Source organism: Hydra vulgaris, chromosome 03, assembly GCF_038396675.1.
Source record: "Hydra vulgaris chromosome 03, alternate assembly HydraT2T_AEP".
Classification (NCBI taxonomy): Eukaryota; Metazoa; Cnidaria; class Hydrozoa; order Anthoathecata; family Hydridae; genus Hydra; species Hydra vulgaris.
The window spans coordinates 10,099,310-10,113,029 of NC_088922.1; the positions used below are offsets into that span (position 1 = coordinate 10,099,310).

At 27.5% G+C, this 13,720-nt stretch overlaps 1 protein-coding gene across 1 annotated transcript; it reads left to right on the forward strand.

Moving 5' to 3' along the window:
- Window positions 1-1,664: 1,664 nt before the first annotated feature.
- On the forward strand, window positions 1,665-9,340 carry LOC124808947 (potassium channel subfamily K member 2). Its single transcript, XM_065792298.1, has 2 exons — window positions 1,665-2,552; window positions 8,112-9,340. The coding sequence occupies exons 1-2, from the start codon at window positions 1,703-1,705 to the stop codon at window positions 8,330-8,332; spliced, it is 1,071 nt and encodes a 356-aa protein (XP_065648370.1). The 5' UTR covers window positions 1,665-1,702; the 3' UTR covers window positions 8,333-9,340.
- Window positions 9,341-13,720: the final 4,380 nt, after the last annotated feature.

Below are 13,720 nucleotides of genomic sequence, written 5' to 3' on the forward strand. Positions count from 1 at the left end.
GACCTCACTTGGAATATGCAGTGCCTGTCTGGTGTCCGTACTTAAAAGGTGACATTAAAACTGTAGAAATCATACAAAGAAGAGCGACAAAAATTATAAAATGTAAAGAAATTACAGCAATTAAGACCGGCTAAAAAGATTAGGAATTATGTCTTTAGAAACACGAAGAGTAAGCGGTGACTTAATCTATCAATATAAAATCCACAAGAAATTCGAAACTATCAATTGCATAAACTCTTTAAATACCAACCAACTACATTTAAGGAATCAGCACTCCATCACAAAGCAGATCATAAACGTGGCCAAAAAATAAACAATTTATAAAAAAATAATTTTATTTATTTTTTATTAAAACTTTATACTATCTTATCTTATTATAACTTTATCTTATCAAAAAAAAAATTCCACAACATGATCGAAAAGTATTTCCTGAAAGTTTATTTAGTAATTAAGAGTGAAAGAGTAAACACTGTGATAACTCTTTTTTTTTAGTTATTTAGGTCCTCCTAGAAATCTTAAGGGTTTTACAACAAAACACCAAGTAATAGCATTAAAACAGGAAGTTCACGCATCCTTTTTTACCAATGATGCATGTATAGCCAGAACTGGCTTCAAATCACGGACATCCAGGTCTAAAGTTAGAACTCTAACCACTACACCACAGCAAATAACAATTTCATTATATCCTTTATCTAAATTCTATCCTGTTTTACTCTGTAAAAAACCTTTTAGTACTAAAAAAATGATTAAGAATGGTTCTTTAAAATCTTGAAAAATTTCATAAGAAAAATTATTATAATTATAATAACTTTTTAAGAAATTATATTAAAAAAAAATAAAAAAGTTTCTTAAAAAGCACAATCCATTTCTTTTGTTACCTGACGTCAATTTTAAATATGTTGGCTGGTGAGCTGAGGGACATATTAAAAACATGACTTGGTAGGTGGTTTTACTTAAAATAGTAACTTTTGGTGTGGCGTAACTATGCAATAACGCCTAAAGTTAAACTAATCAACTTTCTTTTTTGAACTTGTTTTAACATAAAATTATAAAAATAACATGACAAGACATGTCCTAACTTGACTTGTGTAAAGCAAACATCGCCATTAAAATTGGTTTCGTTAAAGCCAGATGCATATGTACTACTTTCATTTTACAAGTTTAAGAGACTTATACTTAAAGATTTAAAAAGTTTCCACCTTCTTTTTAAATAAATTATTAAAAACTCAAGCGATGAAACAACCAAAAACAAAACAAGAAACATACAAACCTACTGCTACTATAACATTAAACCACTGCGGAGTTAAACAATTTCTTTATTTGATCATTTCGTTTCAAAACTAGTCACCTGACCACAATGAAAACATCAGCTGAAACATTTTTTTTTTAAATATAACAAGTTTGTAAAGTACAACATGCCAATATTTATCGTTTTTTTGAAATTTATTTATAGCATATACCTCAAATTAGAAAATTAATGTACTGATTTCTATTATATATATATTTTTTGATGCACATTTAAAAAAAATAGTTTATTGACAAAAAAAAACTATAAATGATTTTTTTTCCCCTCAATTTTAACTTATACGTTATTTTAGATTTTCTTTAAATGGTTAATAAAATATATATAGTGTTATGTAACAAAATTGAATTATGAGATCCTAAATAATTTATTAGTGGTTTCAAAAGAGTAACTAGAAATATGGTTATAGATACAAATTTTATAATTAAGCATAAAAAATACAAAAAAAATAAACAACAAGAAGACAAAATTATATTGAAAATTATAGTTGCTCGAAAAATGATTGAAAAATTACCAGAAAAGTTTCACTTTACGTGGAAAAAGGTTGCTGTTTGGTTGATAATTTTAATGGTATACACTTTTATTGGAACTTTTATTTTTGTTTACCTTGAAGAATGTAGAGTCAATCCCGAAACGAAGACATTACAAAATAAAAAGTTTAAAAATGAAACTATAAACTCAATCAAGTTATGTGCAGAAATCAAAGAAATAGTTAATTTTAAAAACGCCACTGAATACCGTGTTTATTTGGTTAATTATCCTTTTTTAAATAACCTTTGCGCTCAAACGGAAGAGCATTATAAATCAAACGAAACACATAAAGTAGAGGAAATATTTTTAAAACATAAGTGCAATATTTTGAATTCAACTTTGATATCGAAGTGGAGCGCGTTTTGTTTGGTTTCTATATTAACGATTGGATATGGTGATGTTGTCCCAAAAACAACACCTGGGAAAATTCTGACAATAGTTTACATTTTGATAGGAATCCCTTTAGCACTGTGTTTTATATCAAATTTGTCTGATAATTTGCTTTCTTTGCACTTTTTAGCTGTAGATTGCATAGAAAAAAAATTGTTTCATAAAACGAAACCAACTTATTTCTATTTGAAAGCGTTTACGTTAAATATTGTGATTTTAGTTGTGTGTGTTGCTTTAATGGTATTTCTTCTATGCATGCACGACAGTTCTTTATCAACCTTCGATTCGTTTTATTTTGTCATAGTAACAATGACGACGGTTGGTTATGGTAAGTTTACTTTAAATTTTATTCGTAAATAGATAATAATTCAATCTGTTGTTGCAATGATATATATTAAATATAGATAATATATTTATATATATATATATATGTATATATATATATATATATATATATATATATATATATATATATATATATATATATATATATATATATATATATATATATCATTGCGTTTTTGTAATATATGAAATAAGAAAAAACTCAGTAACCAATGTTATTTTACCATACTGTTACGCTGTTATATCATTAGTAATTGGCAACACTATTTTTTGCCTTTTTTATTTGATGTAATATCGCAAATACAGATTAAACCACCAGTGATGGATCCAGCATTTTATTGTGTTTGAGATAACTAACTTCCATACATGGAGCAAACTCCAAACATTTGTATCTTTATTCTTATGTCAAATAATAATGCTTTGCAAAAAATTGCAATGATTGGAGGCTGAAAACAAAAAAGCCCTAAAATTTTATAACCACACCCCAAACGTGAGGACAACAAGTTGATAAAATATTTTTCGTACTATTCTCAACTAGATTTATATCAATCAATAAATTTTAAGTTTCATTGTATTATCTCTCAGCGTTCAAAAAATATGACCATATGAAGTTTAAACCCCCCTCAATTTGAGGAGTTACAAATTTTTGAACGCTGAGAGATAATACAGTAAACTTCTGGTTATTTGAACCTCCTAGGGGAACTAGAGTTTACTTCAAATAAACGAAGGTTCGAATAACTGAAAATCTTCTTTAAAGTGACCTATTCCAAGTTACTATCAAATTTTAACAGAAGTAGAGAGTAAAAATGAAGAATAAGATGTTTAAGTTTTTACTTTCTAAAAAACAAATTTAAAATAAATAAAATCTTTACAATTTATCAAAATAATTTAACAACGTAATCATGCTTTCCAAAACTTTTATCTCTTAGCTCCAAGTTAACTGATTTCTAATGATTATGTCATCTTAATCCTTAATTCAATAAGTTAAAGTGTTTTTAGGAACACTAAACTTTTCGGCTAAATTCTTTTTAGTTTGATCTTTTTCTAATGCTTAAAAGATGTTTATCTTTGATTGATAATTTGACACTTTAGCTCAATTTTTACTATAAAATTTGCGTGAAAGAAAGAGAGTTAATTAAAATAGGGTGGTCGATCGCACACTACGACCCCAACGGTACGGGCATGGTACTGCCTTCTTTCGCGTAGACACCATATTAAAATTTTCATTGCACCAAGTTTAATATGCTCAATTTTTTTGATAACGTTGTTTTTTTTTTACATATATATTAACGTTGTTTTTTTTTACATATATATATTTTTTACATATATATTTTTTTTACATATATATTATTTTTTTACATATATATTTTTTACATATCGATTAAGTTATATTTCGAAATGCAATGCAATGGTATCTTGAGTCGAAGAAAAACTTCGAATAACTGACGAGGTGTTTGACAACGGGAGCAAAAAATTACTTCAAATAAAAAAAATTTCGAATAACTGCTGGTTTGAATAACTGGATGGATATTTGCATGAGTTTGTTAAGGAAAATTCACGGGTAATGAAAATTGCTTCGAATAAGTAGGAAACTCGAATAGGTGCCAGTTCGAACAACCGCTTATGCTGTACTATAAAACTTAAAATTTATCGATGAATATAAGTCTAGTCAAGAATAGTACAAAAAATATTTTATCAACTTGTTGCCCTCACGTTTGGGGTGGGGCCAGGGCCGGTTTAACCACTAGGCGAGCTAGGTGGCCGCCTAGGGCGGCAAGTTTTTGAGAGCGGCACTAAAACTAGCTGCATAAAAAAAAAATGTATCAAAAACATTGCCAAAATCACTTTTAAGTCTATTTTGAATTAAATTTAAAAGATTTGAAAAAGTAAAACAAAATCGTCAAATAAAACAAAAGTCAAATCGCGTCAAATAAAACAAACGAATAAACTTTCATACTTTCGTTTTATTTGACGTGATTTTTATTTTATACTTTTTATGCAGAATGAAATTTTGTAGTAATTAATACAGTGCAAACCCAGCCAACATTGACATACGGGTACTGTATGGGGCCAATACGGGTCGTCAACTGGGTCCCGTATGGGAAGACCAACGGTATCCCGCCGGATCTTGGCCGCGGCTAAATATGATTAAGATATATTGATTAAGATATTGCTTGAATATGATTAAGATATTGCTAGAAACATTGAACTGACGGAACTTGTTTCTACATCTGCAAAAATAAAAGCGCAAAAAGTGAAATTTTTTATTAATATATTATAAAGTTACACGAATATACGTTTATTTATGATTATGCATATATTCATCTGAATGAAAATACAAATGTGAAAGTAAGTTGAAGGAGGAAGAGGGGGTGGAGGGGGCGCAAGGTGTCAGATTCGCCTAGGGCGCAAAATACTCCGGCGCCAGCCCTGGGTGGGGGTATGAAATTTAGGGCTTCTTTGTTCCCAGCCTTCGATCATCGTAATTTTTTTTTGCAAAGCATCATTATTTGACATTAGTATAAACATACAAATGTTTGGAGTGTGCCTTATGTCTGAAAGTTAGCTCAAATACCAAAAAATGCTGGATCCGTAAACTACTGCGATAAGGTTGATACAAATAAATTTTTGCTTAGATATTTAAATCACCATTTAAAAAGTGTAACTTTTGTGTGATGCATGGTTACAGGACAACATTAATATGAATTTGATTAAAGAGACCGATTGTAACTCAAATTATTCTTTAAAAAAAAGCTTGATTTCATTAAGTCATAAAGTATATTATAAAGTCAAATTTAGTCGATATTTGACAATAACGAGTAAACTTAAAGAAACTACAATATTTAAAAGATACTTGTTATTGATTTGATTTAAAATATTTTATCGACGACTATTTTATCTTATTCTCATGCAATATTTTTATGTAACAAAAACCTAAAATAGCTCTAAGAATAGCAAACGTTCAAAAAAATTTAAATAATGTTTCAAAAAAAGTACGTATTGTAGAAATTAATATTAAATGTCCCTAAACGGTTGTCCCAATCACAAACAACTTTATTCAAAGTGTTGGGATAATCAGCAACCGATCTGTTGTATTAAGAAATTAGATAAACACTTTTAGCTGTTTTGGACTAACTTCCGCTACCACATTCATATTCGTTTTCATTGTTTGTTGAGCCGTCTTAACATCATCCAACAAAACGGTGTCGTCTTATAGCATTTCCTCATCTGGTTGACGTGGATTGACAATACCTTGAGTTTTATTTATACAAAATATCAGTTCAAGTTAATATTTGCGTTTGCATTTAATATAGAAGCTCCATTGAAGATCAATTATAAATAAGATCTTTATTATAAATAAAAAAAATTATACAAATATAAAAATATTACAATTTTAGTATCGTTCAAAATAAATCCAGAGTTCTAGGGTTTGAAGCGAGCTCTGGGCATGTTTTGTGCCAACGGTAAGAAAAGGAGGCATGAACTTCCTAGTTAAATGCTCTTCCACCGTGCTCAGTGACAGTGACAAGACCGTAGATGAGTTCTTCGGACAACTAAAACAAACAAGCAAACAAAAAACAATAAACAAAAAAGCGATAAAAGAAATAAATGTGGATTCTTTTTTTTGTTAGTATTTTTTTGTTTTAATTTGACCTTCTTCTTATGTACTGAATAGCGTATATAACTTGACCTTATTCTTATGTACTATATAACTTTAAATGTAAAAAAATAAGTTGTAGTTGAGCTCCAGAACATGTCAGTGACCATACACTGCAAATTCAAAAGTCTTTGTCATTGTCTTAGTTAATTTTACATTTTATTCTTCTTGGGGTACCTCCAATAAGCTATAAAAACTGGCTATTTAGCAAATATGATAATAACCAAAATGGTATACCGTACTTTAAAATGGTATATAGAAACTATTATACGAAACAGCAAACCCGATTCTGGCTTGTCTGATCTGATTGTTTTGGAACAATGTTAGCTCCAAGCTAAATACTGCTTTGAAATCTGTATTATCTACAGCTAAAAGCTGACATACCAGTGACAATAAAGCGCAGCCTTGACTTTCTGGGATTTAGGCAAAGCATTGGCTACTCAAATAAAAATAACTTTCTATATATGATAGAGTGCTTTCTAACTGACATTCTAATCTAAAAGAACATGCTCTAAAAAAAGCTGAGTCCTCAAAGGACTGCAAGTACATAATCTCTCAAATAAATTCTAAAATGAGTTTTGCATAATGTTCTGATCTTGTTAACAAGCTTGTTTTAGAAAGTTTGTTTTTTCTTTAGAGTTTATGCAATAGTTGCAGACTCCAACTACAGATTCATCTCATATTGAGAAAACAGCATTTATTTTACGTTCTTCATAAATTAAAGTTTGAAATGGTGGAACGGTTTTTAAAATTTGAAAATACAAGAGGCAAAAAAGTTTTTAAAATTTTTCAAATCATCACTAAAACATTGAAAAGTAATGTTATTTGCTCGCTGATTGTAGAGTGCAAAATTATGAAGTGACAAACATGTCATACAAATACAAGGGAGCAATAGCTATAAATAACAGTGTTATACTGCCGTGTTTTCTTCTTGTGGTTGTCACTCACTTGTTTTATGTGGTAATAATGCTGTTGAATGCATTTCAAAAGCTAGAACTTAATTCAGAACTATTCAAACAATAGTTATCTGCTTCACATCAATTTTGCGCTTTAAAGCTAAAAAGTTGACAATTCCGCGCTTTTAAGTCATACCACTGATTTACATCAGTGATGAGTCTTTAAAGCGCGGTATTGTCTGGTACGGAAGAGAAGCTTAATATTCCGTTTTGTGTTTACATCTTCCAATCTTCCCTGAAATTTCTTAGAAATTTTAGGGAAGATTGGAAACTTGCTGATTCTGTCACTACTACAACTAATTCTATTTCAGCTGGTTCTGCATCTATTTGGAAATCTTAAATTTTTAGAAAATGTATATAACCTATAATGTTTAATAAAGGTCTCATTCTATAAATAACAATAAAGTTCTACAGAAATTTAACATGAAATTACAAGAAATTACATGACATAGTAGGAATTGGTACTCCAATCTGTTGAGTAACTTAACTTATATAGAAATGTTCTAAATACAATTCAATTTGTGTTATCGTATTTATAATATTTGCATCCCATGTACAAGGTACCGGTGCGTGATACCGTAGATGCACAGAAATCCTATAAACAATTGAATGTACAAATGTTTAAAGTTTATGACCTATTTTACTTGAAATGAGTTATAATGTGAGCAATACAGCTACAAATACAGCATATTTGAAACTTGAAAGTAAAATTATGGAACCCTTAAAAACATGCAATTAGATTATCGATGTTACAACAGTATTTAAAAAAAATTTTTTGTATGTGTGCGTGTGTGTGTTTTTATATATGTGTGTGTGTTTGTTTGTTTGTGTGTGTGTGTTTGTGCGTGGGTGAGTGTGTGTATATTTTGTTATACAAATATAAGGAACATATAACATTTCATTTTGATTACTTTTGTTTTGTTTTTAGGTGATTTCAGCTATAACTCGAATTACTTAGGAAGCATATCTATGTTTTGTATCTCCATGGTTGAAATAGCAGTCTTCTTGATCTTGTTGTCAATGTTTGGAAGTATATTTAATCTTCTCTCCAATATGGATGAAAAAAAAAAGTTTATATGCAGTAAGAACTTAAAGGAAAGCCAAACTATAGAATACAATTGCCCATTTTTACTAAAAATTACTGAATGATAGCAAATTAACCTTACGCAATTTCCCGCCTTTGACAATTTGAAAGTAAAATTACCGTTAAAGTTTTTATATTTAAGTAAATGGTTAAAAATTTTACATGTTATTTTTTAAAAAGTAGGTAAATAGAGTAAAACTCCTGCTCGAAGCACATTGATGAAAAAGTTTATTTGGTTCAAGTAAAAAATATTTGTTTTAATTTTAGTTGAATAAATAATTTAAACTTGATAACCAAATTTAAACTTGATATCCAAATTTAAACTTGATAACCAAATATAAACTTGATAACCAAATCAATGACCGATGAATAATTGGAAGTTAAAATATAATTTAAATGATTTTTTTCATGTTGATAAATTTTTTTATAAAGTCTAACCTTATTAGGGTACTAAAAAAAAGCCTCCAGTTTTGTTTAAACATTTTATTTAAAATAAATGCATTTGCTCTGAAGTTGCTGTTGTCTGAAGAACGAGCTTTTAATTTTTTTTTTTAAACGAAAATTGTAGGATGTGTTTAATATGCACTACATCTTACTATTTACGTTTAATATTTACGACAACTTACTGTTTAAATAGTAAGTTGTCATGAATATTAAACGTGAATAGTAAGATACGGCGAAAATCAAGCACCAGTAGTTAAATATGATATATATTAAACTTCGATAGTAAAATCAAAGTAGTATAATAGACTAGTTGGCAGGAGAACGAAGCCGAACCTTGTTTAAAATTGTGGCACAGCCTTAGTAGCATAAATTTTCTAGCGGCAAGATAAATTGGTGCTTTGAGAAAATGCGTTTAAAAAGGAAAAACTTTAAATGGGTACTTGATTCATGGGTGATTAAAACGATGATTTATCTTCGTTTATAAATTGAAGCTAACTAAGATATACCACTCTCCCCAAACCATGTGAATCAATTGCACCTCCGCCAGGAGATTATCATACCTCTCCAGAATTATATTTTGTGTAGTATTTTTGCCGAAGTTAAAAACAAATATACGACAAAAAAATAAATAACTTTTCTTTTTTTAAGCAAGCAGTCGGCAGTTTTAAGGAGCCTTTTTATGGCTAGTATTATTTCTAATATTATAGATTTTTTTTTTTTTTTTTTTTTTGCTTTCTTATAACATTACAATTTTACACAAATATATGGAAAGTAAATAAAGTAAATTTACAATTGAAGATTTATTTCGAAATAAACATAGAAATTAGTTAACACGCGTCGATAAAAAGTTACTTAAGCTCGTACAAAATTGTTTCTTATTAATAAAAATAGTATTTGAAGTTTTTATTAAATAGCTTAAAATATTATAAGCTTCATTCTAAAATCGTTTATCTTTGGTTTTTTTATTTTAATTTTCTTTTCAGTTTATCACGATTGTCTTGTTAAAAATTTTCAGGAAAATTTATTTGTTATTAGTATTTTGCTACAATATTCAAAATACAAATGTATAATAATCAGTGACGGATCCAGGGAGGGGGAGGGGGAGGGGATGGGGGCTTGCATCCCCTCTCCCCCCAACCAGAATCTGAAAGTCCTAAAATTATCTTTGAAATTGAGGACATTTTTTTAAAGGAGACGCAAATATGGCACAAAATACAAAAATATTTCACTATCTTCCCTCCTCCCACCAGAAATTCCTGGATCCATCACTGATAATAATAAAAAAATTTGTATATATAATGACTATTAAAAAATAAAAGAACAACAAGACACTACGGCTTGTCGTCGAGTACCGCTAAAAATTGATCGTGTTAAAACTTAAAAGATATTTACAAGATAAAAAACAAGCTAACGAAGTAAAAAACTTAAAATATTCCGTTATAAATACATGATGCGTTATACCTACTATATATGTAGATTACAGTTGTTAATGGTAGCTATATAATTTTTATAAATTCATGTTTAAATAGAGGGTAAAAAGGAAGATCACTAAAAAATATCAGAAGTATATTGTTAAATCTTCGATTGTAAAAATGAGTTCTTTAAGCTTTCGAAAAGTAATTTAAAATTAGTTTTTCGTTTAAAAGAAAAGTAGACAAAAGAAAATTAAAATTTTTTAAAACTGCTTTATTCCATAAGAATAATTAATACAAAATTTAAAAAGATTTTTTGAAAAATGGGCTGCCTAATAAAATTATCATTGCGTAAAATGTATTTATTCTATCTTTTGATGAATACAAAATATTTAAAGAAACTGGGGATGAATTGGTTTTACATTTAAACATAAAACAAAGAATATTAGGCTCATATATATTAATAACTTTCATTTCAAATAATAGAGGCTTGGCATAAGTATAACGGTCTTTAAAATATATAAGACGTGCTACATGTTTCTGCTGACAATAAAGAGGTTTATATTTATTTTTATTAGCACTACCACAAGCAATGTTTGCATAGTTTATATTACAATGAATAAATGAGTGATATAATTGTACCAAAGACTTTTATTTAAAACATTTCTAGCTTTTAACAATATATCTACACTTTTTAAAATTTTACTTGATAAGTTTTTAAAGTGATTTTTCCAGGTAAGATTTTCATCAATACAAACACCTAGAAAGTTGGTCACTGTTACATTTTTAATTTGTAAATTGTCAATAACAAGTTGAGGCATTTTAATTGGCAGTTTATGTTTTTTTTATTAGAGGATACAAAAGAATCCATTTAGTATTATCAATGTTAAGAGATAATTTGTTAGTCTTAAACCAGTCAGATATTTTGATTAACATAATGTTCGATGTTCACGTAATGAAATAGAGTAGAAATGCTTTTGTGTGACATAGATAAATTAGTGTCATCAGCACACAAAACTATTATTAAATCCGAGGCTTTGTATAGATCTTTGATTTAAATAAGGAAAAGAAGAGGTCCTAATATGGATTCTTGAGGAAATCCACATGTAATATTTAACAAATTTGATGAAAATGTTTCATCGGCGTAAACATATTGTTTACGATTAGTTAAATAACTTTTCAACCATTTTAAAACATTGCCTGTTATGCCATATTATTTTAATTTTTTAGCAAGTTTTTTGATCAACTATATCAAACGCTTTCACTAAATCAATAAATATTCTCAATATGAATTTAGAATTGTTAAATGAGTCTCATATACTTCTTGTAAGCTGAATAATAGCATGCTCTGTTGAATTATTTTTTTTGAATCCATATCGCATGTTATATAACAATTTGTTTGCTAAAAGGTGATTGTATATTCTGTTGTACAAAATTCTTTCTAAAATTTAAAAAAAAACAGCGAGGATGGAAATTGGACGATAGCGTTTTACATGAATTTTTTCTCCTTCTTTAAATATAGGAATAATTTTTGCTATTTTTAAATCATCAGGAAAAGCTCCCTGATTAATAGAGCATTTAAAAATTTGGAAAAGTATGTCTTTTAAAGCTTATAATAATATTCCCATTGATATCATCAGGACCAACTGCTTTATTTGACTATAACAATTTAAAACCACTTTCCAACTCTTCAAAAAACAAATCAAAAAAATTTAGATACGAGTTTAGAGGGTTATATGTTACCTTTATTAATTTTTTAGGGTTTGGAATTTTTCGGTTAGGTTTGGTCCAACAGATGCAAAATATTTATTAAATCGAAAGCAATTGTTTTTTGATCAGAAAAAAGATTATAATCTACTTTAATAACTGAGGGCAAAGATTGCGACATTTTTTTAGTGTTACCAGTAATTTCGTTTATTAGTTACCAAGAGCGTTTTGAGTTTAATTTGTATTTTTCAAGTAAATCAGTGTAGTATATATATATATATATATATATATATATATATATATATATATATATATATATATATATATATATATATATATATATATATATATATATATATATATATATATTTATATTTTTTTTTTATTTTTTTATTTTTTTCTTAGGCGTTCAAACAATCTTACGTAGCTTTGATAAATGGTCAGTTGTTTTATAAATCTCAGTTGCTTGTTATTTTAAATATTTAATATAAAACTTTTGTTTAATTTTAGAAGATTTTAAAATACCCTTAGTAATCCATCGATGGATTACGACTTATCGTAATTTAATTTTTTATGTTTATAATTTACTTATTTTTTGGGAAAACAAATGTCATAAATTTCATAAAAAATTAAAAAAAAGGATTTGTATATTAAATTAATGTCTTCAGAAAAGTTAATGATATCCAAATTAACTAAAGATGGTTAATATTTAAAAGATTCTAGGTTTTTATTATGAAAAATTTGTTTTTTAAATGATTTTTTTTTGTTATGTAAAATTTTTGCATAAATATCTATTGAAAAGAAAATAGGGAATTGATCAGATATGTAGCTTTTAATAATGCCTTTTTTTAAGCGAGTTATAAAAAATATCGTTTGTTATTAATGTTATCAATTAAGGAAGTTGTTGTTTGAGTAATTCTAGTTGGTTTGTTTATTGTAGTAACTTTTTCAAATAGCCTATTATAAAACCCATTAATGTCTTTTTTGACGTGATACTCGAAACAATTTAAATTTAGTTTACCTAATATGTAAAGTAATTTCTTTTCGTGGTTGCTTTTATTTATAACATCATCATGTAAAAATGTACTAAAAGTTTTAATTTCGTCAGTAGGTGGGGGATAACAACTGCTAATCACAATGCTTTTAGTTTTATTTACTTCAGGAACTATATAACCATTGTAATCAAAAATTGCATTATTGAGTAGATTGAGTCTATTTTTTTTAATAAGTGATTTTCATAAAAATAACTTAAATCGTCGTAAAAGGAATATTTGCTTTGGCTTTTTTTATTTTCAACATCATATGATGAATATTTACGATTGATGAATATGTGTTTTGTAAAAGTTCTTCTTTGTCTCTTGCGTGTCTTTGTCACTTTGACAATTATAGCCTTTTTTAGGCAATTAGTTTAGTTATAAAGATCATTCTAGTCATTTACGTGAACGTACATAGATTACATTAAATGTACATAAAAACATTCGTATGAACACAAGTATTCACATAGACATATACACATAAAACACATTCATACATATATTTTACAAAGTATGTTTCATCAAACTATTTATAACATATTTCAATAAAAAATTTCCAGAGTTTGTACATAACACAGTATATGTTTACAATAAAATATAAATTTAACAATAAAGTATTATACGGAATAAAATAAGTTTCAAAGAAAACTTAAAACAAAAATTTTAAAAATCAAAGGTATTTCATCTATTGAATTCATATTATTTTTTAGTTTTTGTTTAAAGAAGGGATGACTAAATTTATTAAAAAATATCAAAATTTTTTGAAATTATTTTGTTACACAGAAAATCTCCACAAAACGAAATGCAAAACTCTCCAAATTTTGGTAAGATAAAATCTAGTATGGTTAGCAGGTTG